Source organism: Melanotaenia boesemani, chromosome 6 (genome assembly GCF_017639745.1).
Source record: "Melanotaenia boesemani isolate fMelBoe1 chromosome 6, fMelBoe1.pri, whole genome shotgun sequence".
NCBI classification, from domain to species: Eukaryota; Metazoa; Chordata; class Actinopteri; order Atheriniformes; family Melanotaeniidae; genus Melanotaenia; species Melanotaenia boesemani.
The window spans coordinates 15,343,663-15,361,972 of record NC_055687.1 but is presented as its reverse complement, the minus strand read 5'-3'; the positions used below and the strand labels follow the sequence as shown (position 1 = coordinate 15,361,972).

The following is an 18,310-nucleotide window of genomic DNA, read 5'->3' as shown; positions in this document are numbered from 1 at the left end:
CGCCTCCACGTCCCGCCTTCATAATGGAGAAATGACGGATGTATTGGGCTTGTTATCCCGTGCATGCATTGTGTTAAAAATAATAATGTAATTTAGTTACCGCCATTTACATGTTATTTTGACAGCACTGACTATACTATATTATATATTATAATACAACTCATAACCCCAGTAAATTAGAAAATTTACCATTTTAAAAACCACAATAATTCAGGTCAGTTTAGGTTATAATCCTTTAAATTACCTCAAATTGCTTTTAGCCCCATCCTTTTCCATGCATTGTACAGTGTTGAACCTTTGCCCTATGATTATCATGAGTACAAGCCTAAACTGCACATTTTCCATCATATGTGCTTGCAAAATAAATAAATAAAAAATAATTAAAAAACTACTTGTATTTCCCTAATGTCAGGTAAATGCGATAAAGGTGAGAAACTCACAGCTGATGAAGACCTTTACTGAATCACTGATGCCACTGCTAAAAGCATTGGACACATGACAGCTGTATGGTCCCTCATCATAGCGGGTCACATTGATTATAGTTAAAGTGGAGCCTCCATCAGTGATCTGAACTCTGTCACTGGCTGCAACCTCAGAGCTGCCGTTCATCCAGAGGAAAGAGAGGAAGGATCCAGAGGAAGAACAGGACAGACTGACAGAACTGCTGAACTCTGGGACTCTGGGACCAGAGTGAGTTTCCCTGTAAATAATTACTATTTTTAATTGATTTGCAGTCTTTCTGGCCACCTGGCAAAGATCATCCGTATAAACTGTCCATTTTTAAATATCTATCCAACTTTCACACCTCAGTTATCTGTAAAGGTTTAAAATATGAATCTACAATGTGGATAAATTCAAGAAGGATCATATGACATAACCAAAAATTTATGATATTGTAAACTGTAAATTCTATGGGATTAATTCTTTTCTCCAGACTCACCGAGAACAGAGACAGTTGCAGGTTCAGATGTTTGATATCTCAGAGTTTTGGGATTGAAGGCCTGACAGCTGTAGTTTCCACTCTGATTCAGATTAATGTTGATCAGTGGGAGTTCTGGTCCAGTATCAGGGAGCTTGTTTCCATTCAGAAACCATGTACAATGGGCTGAAGGTCTGGACTCAGTGGAGCAGATCAGATTAACGTCTGACCCTTCCTCATAAGAATCTTGTGATGGCGACAGAATCATTTTGATATTTTCTGGACCATCTGAGTGTGGAGGAAACAGAAAATAAAAATAATATTAGTTGGTTAAAAACTTCACATCTGTTTACAGTCAGATTCACTGTGAGGTTTGTGGTCAACACTCCATCACAGAAACAAGCACTCACACCCAGGGAGAATTTAGAAAGACCAATCAACCTAACTTGCATGTTTTTGGACTTTGGGAAGAAGTCGGAGTACCTGGAGAGAATCCATGCATGCATGAAGAAAACATGCAAACTCCAGAAAGAAAGACCCCAGCTGATGTTTAAACCAAGAACCTCTTCATTGTGAGGCAACTGTGCTAAACCACCACACCACCATGAAGCTGAAATATTTTGTCCAAATTATGAAGAAACATAAAGAGATTTCCCACTGAGCACTGACAATAATGTAAATATTATCTTACGTTTACATGTATATGTCATTGGATATTCAGCTAGTAGATTAAGAACTCACAGTTCACAGTGATGTTTGCTGGATCACTGATGGCATTACAGGCAGGATTGGACACATGACAGATGTATGGTCCCTCATCATAGTCGGTCACATTAATTATAGTTAAAGTGGAGCCTCCATCAGTGATCTGAACTCTGCCACTGGCTACGACCTCAGAGCTGCCGTTCATCCAGAGGAAAGAGAGGGAAGATCCAGAGGAAGAACAGGACAGACTGACAGAGTCGCTGAACTCAATCAAGTCTGTGTTGTTGACATTGACGGTTACATTAGAGGCTAACCCTGTGGGTGGAAAACAAAACAGTGCTGTGTCTGCCATCATTTAACAAAAGGTTTAGAAAATAAATGAAGCTGAAGAAGATGCATTCTATCTATCTATCACCTTCAGACAGGTTTAATTATTTTATCAACTGTCAGTAGCAGTATGAATCAACAGTTTAATCATGATGCAATATTATATTGTTTCTGTGGATAAAAATTCATTATTTTCTGACTGGAATCAGTAGTTGAAATCAGAATTTACTACGGCTGATTTTACACAATCAATAGTCTTCATTTCAAATCACAAAAAACAATGAAAACATCAAAATATTTTTTTTTCCTGAGCTCAATGAGACATTAAAAGAAAAACAAACAAGTCTTTTTAATGTTAACATAATATGAAAGAAAACTATAAGAAAAAGTTTCTTTTTGTAAACATTAAAACAGGTTATAGTAAACCTTTAAGATTCTCTAACCAAATATTTTAGAACAAAACTAAAATTATGAAGGTACTACAATCAAACTTTATCATAGTTACACACAATGTAAATATAAACAATTCTACATGTTCTTTTTCAAGATCGTCTAACAAGTTTTTATTGTTGAATCGTTGCAAAGGTTGATCATTATTTTCAATTCTTATCAATTTTACTGGATCATTCATCATTTTATTGGTTTATCAATAGAAGTTAAGGTCATTTTTACACTCTATTCGATGTTTTTAAAAGTGTGTAATCAGATTATATTACAAAACATCCAGACATGTACTGTACCAATGTTTAGTTATTATTTTCAATTATTATCAATTTTACTGGATCATTGATCATGTAATTGATTTATTGATAGAGACTGATCTATTATTACACTATCAATAGATATGATTTCTGAGAATTCTGATGAATTAATGATAATTAAAAGAAAAAAAAACTTATTACAGTATGTGATCAAATAGATTTTATTACAAAACATCAAGAAACTATCTTTCCATTTTTCAGTAATCAGTTTTTATAAAGATTCTTCCACAATCATGTGCTGTTGAATTTCAACACCTGCTCACCATAAACAGTTAGTGTTGTTTTTCCTTCCAAAAGTCCTGGATAGATGGTAACTCCGTACTCTCCTGCATCACTAAGTTTCAGATTCCTGAGCTCCAGAGATCCAGTAGATATGAAGAGAGTGATCCTTCCTTCATAATCTGGTGCAGTATTGTTTGTTGTTAGGTCAGATGATATTATAGTTGTAACACCAAATTTCCAAAGAATGGTAATAAATGGTGTGTTTGTTGGAGTGAGTGTTGTGGTAAATGTTACTGTCCCTCCTACAGATGCGATTAGAGGACCATCTGGCAAAATACCTTCTCCTTCAGATAAACCTGGAAAGAAAAAATGAACATTTCTAACAAAGATTACATAAAGCAACAGTGTGTTTTACAACAACTGACATGACACACAACTATCAGGGTCAGACAGGCTGGAATCAAGGAGGGAACAAAAGGTCTTTTATTCAGAAAAAAATTATCTTTTTAGTATAATTCAGAAATATAAGGGCAGAAGAAACAAAACCACTGGAATACAGACACACAAGATAATCTGTCCACAGAAGGGAAGAGGAACACAGCTTAGCTGAAGAGGAGAGGAAGACAATAGCAGACAAATAAAGAAGCTGCTGTCTGATCTTGGATAATTAGAGTGAAACACAGTGAGGCATTGAAACATTTGGACACGGACACAGTCCAAAAAATACGTTGTGATTCATCACAAAACCTTCATCAAAGTGTCTGAAGATGCCTAAACCTTTATTTGTTCTGTGACCTGAATAAAAAAGTCAAATGTGAGAACTTTTAATTATTTCATTTAAATATTGAGATGACAATCCAGTAAAGGCCTGTGCAGGAAAGTCTAATGTGTGATGTGATATTTTCCTTCCCTGTTCTGCAGCATTTCACACTTAGTGTTAGTCTTTGTGTGGAAATAAACAGGAACTTCATACTTTGTTACACACTGGTGTCTTTCTACTTTTATCTAGTGACATTGGCCCATTGTTCATTTTCTCAGATACTATATCTTGTACAAGGTCAGAATGCAGATATATGTTTATTACGTCCAATACTCTTTTCAAATATCATGAAGAAAATAACAATGCACATTAAAAAACAAAGCTTTCAGGGGGTTTAGACAATAATGACACAGAAATTCACTGAACCAGGAAAAGAAATAAATGATCTTATTGATCTGTTTCAACTGCAGTGTTTGTTTACTCCTGTAAATTTATCAACTTAATCAACTTGCATATGAAAAGCTTCAGTAACAATCTTGAAGACTTGAAGACAAACCAGATTTATCAATAATCAAACATCGGCACATGTAAAGTTTGTAAAAAAAAAAAAACAAAAACAGTGTGAAAATGTTTTTATGTGCTGTATCAAGTGGTGAAAGCTCACCTGAGAGGGCTCCGAGGATGATGAGAAATATCATAGCTGCTTTCATTTCTTTTTACTTTATCAGATATAAGAACGAGCAAAGCTGTATGTCTTTCACTCTGTGTGTGTGTCCTTCAGTGAGGAGGGATTTGAGAACAAAAAGTTGGCATAAGGAAGTAAATTTGCATCTTTGAAAGGTTTAACTTACCTATACCTATTAATCATTTACAGCTGTTTCTGTTAAGCTTTCATTTCTTTGAGCTCCTCCTACTAAATAGTTTATGCAAATAAAACAAAGAAACAGATAAATATGAAGTATATGGGTGTATGTCAAACATCTGCGGACCCAGAAAATCCTGCAGTTGCTTGAAGTTGAGTCAGTCTAATCTGTCTCTCATCTGCAGGTCTGCCATCTTGGTTTGTTGTTTTTATTCAGTAAAAGAAACTTTTCTTTTGTATATTATAACATTAAAACTTAGATCCTCCAAAACCTGCACCATACACCACTGATCTAAATGATTTTCATACCTCATGATATAAAAATTCAGTCCAACCAAACCAGAAAAGTGGACTCTGTTCAGTCCAACACACTCAAATGTCATCAAGTTATAAACTGCTGGCCAATAAAATGATAAAAGCTGGATAAATAGTGCTCCGGGAAACAGGTCGGAAGATCACCATGGAGGATGTTCTGCTTTTAGGTAGAACAACGAGCATGTAATAAATAAGATAAAAAATATAAATAAATAAAACAAAAACTTATTGTCTTGTATGCAGGACAAACTTCCCACAAGATGGAGGTATTTTACATGTTCTTACTACAGACTGAAAGTTGTGCTGCAGTTCAACTTGTGCTGCTTTTCTTTTGAAGGTATTTCACAAACTCAGGGAAGTGGATTTTTAATCATCATAAGTAGTTTTTTGTGTTTTGTTGAAGATCCAGTTAAATCTATTTATTTGAGAAAAGTCATATAATGCTTTAATATTCTGGTCATCACCTTGTTGTGTGTTACCAACAAGAAAATCATTAAAAAATGTATAATGAAAAGACAATCAAAGCGGTCAGTTGCTGCTTACAGAAAAGGTAGGAAGGAGGAGGAAGAACGAGCCCAAAGCAGAGGTATGTCTTTTTCTTTTTACCCTGTCCTGTCCAGCATCCTAACATACAGAACGGTGGTCTGTGTGCCATATTTTGCTTGACAGATTTGCTCTACCAAGGGAGACATGTTATATACATGGCTACCCTTGATATTTTTATTTTTTTTATTGTAATCTTATTTTCTTTAGTCTTTATATGTCAGTGCCGAACCTGACAGGGAGATAGAAGAAGAGTGAAGGAAAAAAAAAGGGAGAAAAGGACAGGATTAAAATGTAGAAATAACAGTTGTCTCTGCTGCCTAACACACACCACAAAAAAACAATATAAACTACCACAGTACTTAAAGATGGCGGCGCGCAGGAGTGCAGCGGCCCGTATCTCTCCGAGTTGGTGTTTGCTATTTTTGCTTTTTTTGCAATTTGCCCCCCCCCCCCCCCGACCAAATTGTCAGCTCTCGGTACCACAGCAGAGCCTCAAACATCGTCAAGGACCCATTCCACCTTAACAACCACTTGTTCAACCTGCTGCCCTCTGGTAGGCGCTACAGAGCCCACAAAGCCCGTACAAACAGACTCAGGGACAGCTTTTTCCCCAGAGCCATCAGTGCCCTGAACTCCCATGAACAAACCAAACAATAAGGAGAACACACTCAACAATAAGACGACGAATCATCACACACATGTGCAATAGACTGCAACAAGTATTATACCACTGTGAAACTTGAACCTTGTTCTGCAATACAATACTTCTAAGTGCAATACATTCAAATTGTAAATATATGTATATATCTGTTTTTAGTACTTACCATATTTTTATTTTACTTTAAGTATTTTATTTCTATTTATTTCCTCCTTTTGCCTTTATTCTTAATATTTTTGATATTCTTTTTATTCTGATGCAAACACCATAAGGAGGAGTAGCACCCCCTAATCTTGTTGTATGCTCTGGTTTACAATGACAATAAAGGCTTTTTGATTCTGATTCTGATTCTGATACAAAAAGAAAACAAGATAATGAAGATATGAAAAAGTACAGTAGTCATCAAACGGACCTGCAGAAAAATGTACCAACACACAAACATCAGCAACATCTAGTCAGAAGTGTCATGGCTCCGTGTGTATGTGTGTGAGTTTGCAGGTTGGGCTGAGCAGGTTGCCGTGGGGACGGAGGGCGGAGGCTGGAGCCTCAATTGACACCACCTGCAGATCATCAGCGGGCTCGTTAGCCAGCTGTACTCCTGGCTATTTAGAGTCATGCAGGAGCTCCAGTCTTCGCCAGATTGTCATTCTTTGCTGTGTGGTAATCAGGCCTCTTCCTCGATTAATCTTGCACCTTTTTCTTGGATTGTTGACCGTGTCATCTCTGTTCCACAGCCTAAGACCCTGATCCCTTGGTTAAACCACAGCACCCAGGATCTGGACTACTCCTCGCATCAAGCCACCTGCCTGCCTGCTCGCCCTGCCTGCAACCAAGCTCACATCACCATCCACAGAGAACATCCCCTGGTTCACCCTTCCACCGTCAGTCTCACGCAGAAACACAGTAAGCCGCTGCCAAGCTGACACAACCCGGCATCTTTCCCTGAACCGCAATAATCCTCTGCCCTTTCCTAGGAAGAGTTGCCCGGACCTGAACCAAGCCACCAACACTACTTATTAATAAACATTATCGCACCTTTCTCCTTGCTGTCTAAGTGTTGTGCTTTTGCGTCCACTTCCTGGTACCGCTGCCGCAGGCCGTGTCAAGAAGCAGATGGAGAGACGAGCACGTTTGTGAGCATGCATGTGTGAATGTGCGTGTGTGGCCATGTAACAAGGAAGAAATGTGTGCTTGCAAGGGGGCCGTGATCACGCCGCACCCCGAAGCATCAGCAGGGGACAGGGGTAGCCTGAGGCCCCAAAGGCCCAGCAGGTCCACAGAGCACCAAGCCCAGGACAGCCCAAGCTGACAGAGCAGTGGCCCACTCAGACCAGAGCAGAGGGGCCCCCAGACTGGAGCCCCCAGACTGGAGCCCCCCCCCCCCCCGGCGCGATGGGGCACAGGGTGAAGGTGAGCAGGCCCAGTGGGTGCCGGGCACCCCACAGGCCCAAGGGCCACCCATTCCCAGCAGAGACATCACTTATCCCTATTTATTTGGACTTTATTTCTTCTGGCATCTGTTATACTCAGATTGTTCTGTATTTGAACCCATATTACGGGCTAGGAGTTTGGGAGTGGCCAACCCAGCACTTCTGAGCTACAGGTGTGGGTAATTTAAGGAAAAGCTTTAGCCTAAATCAGAACAGGTGTGTTTTTACAGGGGTATATAATCAGTTTGTTTGGGAAGCTCTCGAGGGAGAGATGGAGCGAGAGTAAGGATGCAACTGGGATTAATAAACCTTGTTTCATTAAGGAATACTGGACTGCTGACTTTGTTTCTTCCATCTATTCGACCAGTTTGGCCCATATCTTACAAATGGTGGCAGTGGTGGGATCCAGGCCACTAAAGTGCAGAAATCAACTAAAGGACGAAAACAGCAGGTATTAATGGAGGAGCCAGTGGAAGATGTTCCAGCTGAAGGGTATCTCCAGGGCACAGTTGGTAGACAGTCGACTGAGGGTCATAACCTGACTGAACTTTCCAGTTTGATTCGGGGCTTGATCCAGCAGCAACAGATCGTGAGACAAAATGGGAGCAGGAGAGACGGCATCAGGAGGAGCAGTGGAAAAGAATGTAGCACCAGTTCAGCCAGCTCCAGCAGAAGGTCCAGTCAGAATGCCAAGAGTGCCATCAGGCGCTAGGGGGAGCAGCTGCTGGACATGGCGCCATCCAGAGGCCTTCTGCTGGGCAATCCTTTTGTTCTCCAGCTCAACAGGGTACACAGTCCTATGATAATTCAGAAATTGATCAGCCACTGTGTGTTTGAGGATCCCCGGCTGGAAAGGTCCAAAGATGCACCCGTATCGAGAGGATGAGGATATCGAACATGACTTAACAACTTTTGAGAGAATTGCTAATGGATGTCAATGGCCAAGGGAAGAGTGGGTGTTGCATCTTGCACCTCTTCTTATGGGTAAGGCACGAGCTGCTTATGTGGCTATGGACACTGCAGACACAATGGATTACCAAAAGATGAAAAGTGCTGTGCTGGAAAAGTTTGAGATAAACACAGAGACTTACCGGATGAGATTTCGGGCTACAACAGTGAAGGATGAGGAGACTCCCAAAGAGATGTACATCCATTTGAAGGATCTTTATGTAAAGTGGATCGTTCTGAAGGAGCAAATAGGAGATGCCATAGGAGTGGAGCAGTTCATGAGATGTCTCAGCCCTGATCTTCGCACATGTGTTAAAGAGCGGAACTCCACTTCTTCAAAGCAAGCTGCGAAGAATGTCAACGGTAACACACCTATGCATGCCGCGCTGTCAGCACAGCAGCACTCTGTTGGACGTGATGTTAGCCTGTTAGCTTAGCTTAGCTGTTTTCAACCTGTAGGGTTTTTTTTGTTGTTTGTTCCTTTTATTTTTCCAAAGAAAACAAGATTTGGATTAAAACTGTGTGCACAGTGTCAGATAATTATTATCTGACACTGTGCAAAAAAAAAAAACTGTTAAGAAAAAAAAAACCAATTAACTGGCTCTATACAAGCTAGTTAAACTGTAACTAAAAGTTTCTGGTGACTTTTGTCGCACTCTGATGTCTTATTCTGACCCAACATTTTTATAGCCTTTTCTTTACAAAGGTAAATACACATGAGTCACTATGCATTTTTTTTCTTTCTTTCTTTCTTTTTTTTTCTTTTGGTATTACCTTTCCAGCTTGTGTTGGAAACTGTCAGATCCTCTCTTGCCTTATTGTTGATATTGTTTTCAACCTGAAGTGTGATGACAGCTGCATAACGGGCATGACGTGACTCCGCGAGACTACGAACAGCTGTCAACCGATTAACTTATCAATATGATAATAATGATACTTATTATTATTGTATTGATCAGTTATTAACTTCATTAGTATAAATCAGCTTTTATGATTATTGATAAGCTATTTATATTCAATATTACTGATTTGTCATGATCAGTAAGCTTTAGATTTATTTATTATCAATTTTTGTTCAGTTTATTTTTTAAACAATAAAATAAAAAGCAAATATCAGGGAGTATGATCCCACCAAGGCTGTAATGCTGTGGCACATGGAGGCCAGACTTCAAGGACTGTGTAAAAGCACAAGAGTAAAGATGGACGAGTCTGATTAGGTTTTAGTTAATGAATTCAGACATTAACACTTTATCAAATAAAACCATTTTTCTTGTTGTCTTTGTTTAATGTTGCTGTGTGTTGCTGTGCATGGAGGTATGTGTGTAAAGTAATTGAATAATTTGACCAGTAAAAAATGTTTGGCCGGTGGATTTTTTTCATCTACCGGCCAACTTGGCCGGTGAGTCAAAAAGTTAATTTCGGACACTGGTTGTGACCCCTCAATATCACCCCTGTTTTCTAGATGCGTAGCTGAATCGACGCCGGTTACTGAAAAAGAACGGGAGATATTTATATTGAAAGGGGAGCGCTTGTATTGGCGTAGCAAAGTGGGAGATCAGTTAATAGTGCCCAAAAGTTTGAAATCCAGTTTTGCAGTTGGCTCATTCAGTACCCCTGGCTGGACATCTAGGTCAACTTAAAACCTTTTCTAGAATGATATCTAGGTTTTATTGGCCGCGGCACTATGAAGACACACTGCAGTTTGTAAGGCGTGTCCACAGTGTCAGTTAACGGCCCCGGCTAAGGAGAGTGATCGAGCGCCTCTTATTTCCATGCCAATTATTGATGTTCCCTTTTCCAGGATTGCAATGGACATTGTAGGCCCTTTGGAGAGAAACAGGGCAGGCATAAGTATATTTTAGTGGTATGTGATTATGCCACCAGATATCCGGAAACCTTCCCTTTAAAGGAATCTATTCAACACGTTTGGCCCATATCTTACATGAATACAGAAAAATTGCCTGTCTGTATCTCTCTGAGTGGTGGGCTGGTGGCTGGAAAGACATGAGGGAATTATCTTAATAATCTTAACTAAACAACTTGTGTTAAAACTTACATATGAAACATGCTTCAAAAATTAAATTTGATTGCTTGATTAATTCTTTATTTTACACAGAGGCATTATTTTGTTTTATCATAACTGTAGCAGTGTTTGTAGTTTAATGTGTCTTTTAATGGCACCATTTTACATTGTTTTAGGATTTGTACATTTGCCACTTATTGCCCTGGAATTTTCCACTAAATGTTATTTATTTTGTGCTATTTATAAGTGTTGTAGCATTTTTTTGTGAGTGTTTCAGTGTGACTTTGTTTTGTTTGTAAATAAAAAGACAAGAATTTGTACATTAGTTACAAAATATGTGCAACTCAGTAATGTAGCTTCACTTTTGCTGCATAGGGTGTGGAGCAAAACACGTTTTTTTTTTTTGTTTTTTTTTTGTTTTTCTAAAGACCATAATCACACAACACAAACTGATCAATATTTATATTTAAGTTCTTTCAAACATGCTGAGTCTTACCAGCAGAGTGTGTCTGTGTGTGTGTGTCTGGTTGGTTTGAGAATTTCTGTGGTTTTGACTTAAGACTAAATCAAATCAACTTCTTTGCCCCCCATGGAGAAATTTGTCTTGGGCCAAAATGCTGCCATGTCGTGTAACAACTAATTAGAGTCAAAAACAGGTAGATTTTCATTTACTGTGAACAGATGAAATCTCACTCACTCATTCAGAGATTAGTCTGTGGTGAGTGACTCTGATGGAGAGGTCATAATTTAGGCCCCTTTAGGTTTGACACACCTGTTGGAAATTTATAAACACATCATTACTTTGTCCTGTTACCTACCAGACTGCTGGCACCACAGATGCACCACAGGAGGGCAGCAGTTCAGCTTCAAGTATAAAAATATTGAGTCCATTCAGAGGATGGAGCATGCAAAGAAAAAGATAAAAAATAAAACAAATATTAACTTATTGTCTTGCAGGGCAAACTTGCCACAAGATGGAGGTATTTTACAGGTTCTTACTACAGACTGAAAGTTGTGCTGCAGTTCAACCTGTGCTGCTTTTCTTTTGCAGATATTTCACAAACTCAGGAAAGTGGATTTTTAATCATCATAAGTAGTTTTTTGTGTTTTGTTGAAGATCCAGTTAAATCTATTCATTTGAGAAAATCATATGATGCTTTAATGTTCTGTTCACCATGAAGTTATTGAGAAAATGACCATTTAACAAGCATAAATGGGTTATTATGTAAAAATCATCATTTAAACCACTGAGAGGTAAAAAACAGAGCACTCTTAAAACACAAGTGTATGCCAAAACGTTGACATAGAAAAAGTAAAAAAGAACTGTGATGGGTAAGTTTAAAGGTAATGTGTAAAGGGCACTGAGAGGTCATGTAAATATAACAAATTCAAAAACTGATATTGAATAAATAAAGAGTTAACAGAATGTTTTATTTTCTAAAGACCATAATCTCACAATACAAATGGATCAATATTTATATTTAAGTTCTTTCAAACAAGCTGAGTCTTACCAACAGTGTGTGTCTCTGTGTGTGTTGGTTTGAGAATTTCTGTGGTTTTGTCTTGGGCCAAAATGCTGCCATGTCGTGTAACAACCAATAAGAGTCAAAAACAGGTAGATTCTCATTTACTGTGAACAGATGACATCTCACTCACTCATTCAAAGATTAGTCTGTGGTGAGTGACTCTGATGGAGAGGTCATAATTTAGGCCCCTTGAGGTTTGACACACCTGTTGGAAATTTATAAACACATCATTACTTTGTCCTGTTACCTACCAGACTGCTGGCACCACAGATGCACCACAGGAGGGCAGCAGTTCAGCTTCAGGTATAAAAATATTGAGTTTATTCAGAGGATGTGCAGTATTTATATTGAGACGTTTTACAGCATTTCATGTTTTTCATAATTTATTCTTTCCAAAGTTATATAACTACAGCTCTCATAAGATCACATTCATAAAGAGTGTTGTCAAGTTTGATTTGGAAAAATGATAAATGAAAAAAAAAAAAAACATTTGCTGATGCAGAATGATACCTATCTGAAGATAAAACTCTGTAGTTTTTGTCTTAACAAAAAAGTTTTATTTTTTTAAGAAAGAGTCTCATATTTTCTTTTTCTTGATGGAAGTGAAGACTTTTTTTTATTTATTTATTTATTTTTTTGTATTTTATTTAACTTTCACCCGGGAAAATCATAATGAGATTAAAGGAGATCTGGCCAACATAGTCAGCAGCAAATACAACAGTTACAAAATTTCACATTAATAACACAAAAAAAGATTAACTTTACAGACAATGAAAAACAATCAACATGAATTCATATGCTGCTAATGAATTTTGTTTAACTGATCCATATTATGTTTGAGCACGTCTATAAAGACTGCATGAAAAGTATGGATAATACTTAACTGTAAGGTACACAATTTATTTTGTTAATAGGGCACAAATGAGAAGCTACCTAGTAGTTTAATATAATATAATATAATATAATATAATATAATATAATATAATATAATATAATATAATATAATATAATATAATATAATATAATATAATATTTCTTCCTTAATCAAGTTCATTTGTACCAGCCACATTTTCACACAACACAGGAAAAGAAGGAAAAAAAGAAAGTGGGTGTGGAACCTGCTCAGCGCAAAAAATGTGGGGGTTAAAACATCATCCTCCTCCACTGGGTCGTCACCCATGTGTTGTTCCATCAATATTCTTTTCTTTCTTAAATCCATCCAGAGAGTCAACAGGCTCATCTTTTTCATCATGCTTCTAGATGACTCCATGTCCTGCTGTCATAACAGAGAAATGATGAATGTATTGGGCTTGAAATGCAGTGCATGCCTTTATTGTGCAAAAAATATTAATGCAATTAATTACATAAATTAAGTAGCAAAGCAATGTAGATTTAGTAAAGCAAAGGAAAGTAGGTACTGTGAATGATCATGACACAGATGACAGATTAAAGTAAAAAACTTTAAACAAAAACAATTGCTGATGCTTCCAAACAGCAGTGCTGCTTAACACAATTTAAATATTTGTGTCATGTAGTTCAGGTTCTGTTTCATGTATAAAAACTGAGAGATCACTTTTAATTTTTACCACAGTCGCTGGGGAAGATGATTTAAGGGACTGAGCTGCTTCACTGGAGGGTAACTGATGTCAGAAGTTTGAGTTACAAAAGTGACTGGTGTTTCAGTAATAAGATTTTAAAAAGGGGAAAAAATAACAGATTTGAACATTAAATAAGTGGCGCTAAATGTGTTTAATACCACAAGAGAACAACAGGCCAGAATTTTGACACAAACATTTAGCTTTTAAACCAGGTTTTAAACATGTGTAATGTGTGTGTGGTCTAACAGGCTGCGATGGACTAAAGTTTATGTTCATCACAATTCTGCCAGATAATTTGGTGAGTTTATTATTGTTTATTATCAGCTCTACACAGCAGGACAGAGAATGACCTGTTTTAGTCATCGAGTTTCTGCCGTTAGTTTCACCGCCTCCATGTTAAAAGACTCTGAAACTGTCATGTCCATGCTGAATACAGTTTAAAGTTAAAGTTTAAAAAAACATTTTTAGATAAATATATTTCTTTAAAGATAATGTGAGCTGTGCCCACAACTGTTTCCTAAATGGAGTATCCTCATTGAAAGTTGTTATGTGTACTTGGATGTTGTGTTTCCATTAATATGAGAACCAGTGCTGATGAGGACTCATTACTATTACAGGAGTCTATCCCTGATGTTATCTAGTAAGAGGTGGGCTACATACTATGATGTGGTGGGCAACGTGCTTCCATGATCTGTCCACTTGTACCCTGAGTCAGGATGGTCAGTGTTAATCAAACACAGATTTCAGTGCAAATGAAGACATTTGAAAGAATCTGGACTCCTGTGTTGGACTCTCCTGCCATCTTCAACATGATGAATGAAGCCATTGGAAGAATAATGCTCTAACTCTCCAGCAGCACACTGTAAAATCAGTTGTTGTCTGGGACCAGACTGAGTTTCCCAGTAAATATTTACTACTTTTAATTGATTTGCAGTCTTTCTGGCCACCTGGCAAAGATCATCTGTATAACCGGTCTCATTCTTAAACATTTATGTTTCACACCTCAGTTATCTCTTTAAAGGTTTAAAATAATCTACAATGTGGATAAATTTCTATATTCAAGAAGGATCATGTGAAATAACCAAAAATTTATGATATTTTAAGCTGTAAATTCTATGGGATTAATTTTTTTCTCCAGACTCACCGAGAACAGAGACAGTTGCAGGTTCAGATGTTTGATATCTCAGAGTTTTGGGATTAAAGGCCTGACAGCTGTAGTTTCCACTCTGATTCAGATTAATGTTGATCAGTGGGAGTTCTGGTCCAGTATCAGGCAGCTTGTTTCCATTCAGAAACCATGTACATTGGGCTGAAGGTCTGGACTCAGTGGAGCAGATCAGATTAACGTCTGACCCTTCCTCATAAGGACCTTGTGATGGCGACAGAATCAGCTTAATATTTTCTGGACCATCTGAGTGTGGAGGAAACAGAAAATAAAAATATTAACTCTGTTTAAATTGTAAACAGTCCATTAAACTTTGTTCATCATGTCATGCATTATATTTATCTTTTTTTCTTTTTTTTCCAGTTAATTGAATTCCAGATGGGGCTGTGAATTAATTTCACTGCCAATGTTTTCTCCTAGCCGACAGAAGCCAGGTACACATTTGGAAATATTTAGTAATACAAAAATAAGAAGTGTTTTGACTAATCAAAGCAACCTCCAACACCACCACCACTACCACACTCACACAATGAGTTATCAATGAATTCAACTGCAGTTGAGATCTGAATGCCCTCTGTTGACCAACATGGGTTCTATTGGTTTTACTTGAAGTAGTCGTGGGACTTGTAATAAATCCGCTTTGGTATATATAGCTTGACTTTGTGTGTGAGTCTGTACTGGTCACCGTGTTGAAAGTTTGGCATGGAGTCTGTGACAAGTCTCCAGACTCAGTGACTCAGTGAGTTTTCCAGCCACTATAAGGTAGGAGCAGCAGCAACGACCATCACACCAGTTCCAGCCAGCCACCCATCCTGCACCCTGCTCATGTGAGATGTACCCTCCAGAACATCTGCATGTAGAAGGCAGCCTAGATGAGGCCCAGGATGGTTCCTAGAGATTGTGTTTCAGAGTTAGCTGAGGATATTTACCGATATCTTGTACTGTTCTCACCTGTCTGAAGACCTGTCATTCTAGCATCCCTAAACGGTTATAGTTCAGAGGCTTTAAACATCACAAAATGTTTCATTAGACTGATGCAAAAAAACCAAAACAAAAAAAAAACACAACTTTTTTGATCCCACAGTAGGGAAAACAACTTGTTAAGGTCACCCGACAGTACAATGTGCAAAGAACATGAGGAAGAGTAATGTCTATTCAAGGCGGCTTTCCAATCATCCTGGATCCTCATCAGTCTGCAAACAGGTGCAACAGTTCATCTGATGATACCTTATGAGTACACTGGACTGCAAGATGTCCATGCTAGTTAGAACAAAACATCTGCCTGTGGATAAAGGTCTTTTTCACCAAATGGGCCACAGTCAGTCTGTCAGGATGGGCCCTTGTCATTGATCTACCCTGATCCTGACCATAGGAGCCCCACAGGGTTGTGTGCTGAGCTACTTCCTTTCCTTTTCCTGGCTGTACACACGACTGTACTCCATCACATTACACCAATTCTATTCTATCATTATATCTGCAAATGACGTGACAACGGTGGCACAAAACGCCGTTTTTAACGCACATTAAGGTGCGATCAAACAGCGCTTTTTACAAGCATTTCATTCAAAACGGCCCAAAAAGCGGTGTTTAATGACCTCCAAGAACATCGTATTTTTCTGTTTACCGAAGCTTTAAAAAACGGCGTATATTATGCCATTTTAGCCACATAAAATGGCGTATTTTACGCCGTTTTCATTACAAACGCGCCAGTAGAGAGGCGAATTATGACCCCTTTGGCTTGCAATAGAGCAGGGTGTTTCACTGCCTACTGCCATCCTTTTGGAGGAAGGATTGAGAGTTGGTACAGTTTGGTAGTGACCTACAGTGAGTGCCTGGGTTTAATAGTTTTTTTCTCTTTTTTTTATTATTTTTTTTTATTATTATTTTTAATGTGCTGCTGTTTTATTGCATTTGCCTTCTTTTATTGTTTTAACACTGTTTTGTTTCTTTCTTTTAGCGGCCTGAAAGCTGGGGTTGTGGTGCCTCCTCAGGTTCGGTCTCCTCTCTTGGTGTGACCCCCCCTTGTCTGGCTGCTGCTCACGTGTGCCTTTGTGGGGTGACTGGTGTTGTGTGGTAATGTGCATGCTTGGCAAGAGTGCTTGGGGTGGCTTTCCTTGGATTCCTGCACCTCGTTTCAGCCCACCTGCCCCCTGATAAGCCTTAGTCTTATTTTATATTTCTAACAGTTTGTTTTGTTTAAATTGTTAATTTTACTGGATGCTTGTTTCACGTCTCATCAGTATAACGAACCTGGTTGCCTTGGTGGAGTAAATATAAAGTCCCAGAGTGGAGTTGTCAGTCGTTTTTTTTTCTTTTTTTTTTGTGTGTAACTGAAGTTCACATACCCCCCCGGCCTTGCCACACATGCATGCATGGAGAAAACATGCAAACTCTAGAAAGAAAGACCCCAGCTGAGCTTTAAACCAGGAACCTCCTCACTGTGAGGCAACTGTGCTAAACCACCACACCACCATGAAGCTGAAAGATGTGCTCATGATATTTTGTCCAAATTATGAGGAAACATAAAGAGATTTCACACTAAACACTGACAATAATGTGAATATTATCTTAAGTTTACATGTATATGTCATTAGATACTCAACTAGTAGATTAAGAACTCACAGTTCACAATGATGTTTGCTGGATCACTGATGGCATTACTGGCAGGATTGGACACACGACAGCTGTATGGTCCCTCATCATAGCGGGTCACACCAATTATAATCAGAGTGGAGCCTCCATCAGTGATCTGAACTGTGTCACTGGCTGCGACCTCAGAGCTGCCGTTCATCCAGAGGAAAGAGAGGAAGGATCCAGAGGAAGAGCAGGACAGACTGACAGAGTCGCTGAACTCAACCAAGTCTGTGTTGTTGACAGTGACGGTTACACTGGAGACTGGCTCTGTGGATGGAAAACAAAACATTGCTGTGTCTGCCATCATTTCACAAAAGATTTAGAAAATAAATGAAGCTGAAGAAGATGCATTCTATCTATAACCTGTCTCGATGAGCAGTTATGGCTGATGTTAGAGGCTTGTGGTGGCCAATTCTGTCTTCACATATTTTCAGCTTATTTTAATACCACTACCACCAGTCTTCTAGATTTTTTTTTAATTATTGGTTATTCTAGCAAAAATAGGATTTATTAAAAGATTCCCGTATTTATTAGCATCAGTGTAGATAATAATATTTATGCTACGAATCTAACAGGTATTGTTACATGCTGTTGATGTACTGCAGACCTTCCTGCATTCATGTTGGGAGAAATGATGTATTACACTAGCACCTTCAGACAGGTTTAATTATTTCATTAGCTGTCAGTAGCAGTTTAAATCAACCGTTTAATCCTAATATTATATTGATTCTGTGGATACAAATTCATTATTTTCTGATTGGATTCAGTACATTTCTCAGTAGTTGAAATTAGACTTTATCACAGCTGATTTTACACAATCATTTCCTTTTATATATACATCTTCTTTCTCAAGCACATTTTACAAGTTATTACTGTATTATTGTTTGATCAATATCATTTATTCATATCAA

At 38.2% G+C, this 18,310-nt stretch overlaps 1 protein-coding gene across 1 annotated transcript in view; it reads right to left on the bottom strand.

The window, feature by feature from the left end:
- Positions 1-18,310, bottom strand: part of LOC121641393 (carcinoembryonic antigen-related cell adhesion molecule 5) — a 43,489-nt gene that overhangs the window by 24,254 nt on the left and 925 nt on the right. Inside the window, exons 3-7 of the mRNA XM_041987498.1 lie at positions 17,388-17,666; positions 14,826-15,011; positions 2,976-3,290; positions 1,661-1,939; positions 941-1,207 (exon numbers count right to left, since the gene is read on the bottom strand). Of these exons, the coding sequence (XP_041843432.1) occupies positions 941-1,207; positions 1,661-1,939; positions 2,976-3,290; positions 14,826-15,011; positions 17,388-17,666 (1,326 nt within the window). The remainder of the gene's footprint in view (positions 1-940; positions 1,208-1,660; positions 1,940-2,975; positions 3,291-14,825; positions 15,012-17,387; positions 17,667-18,310) is intronic.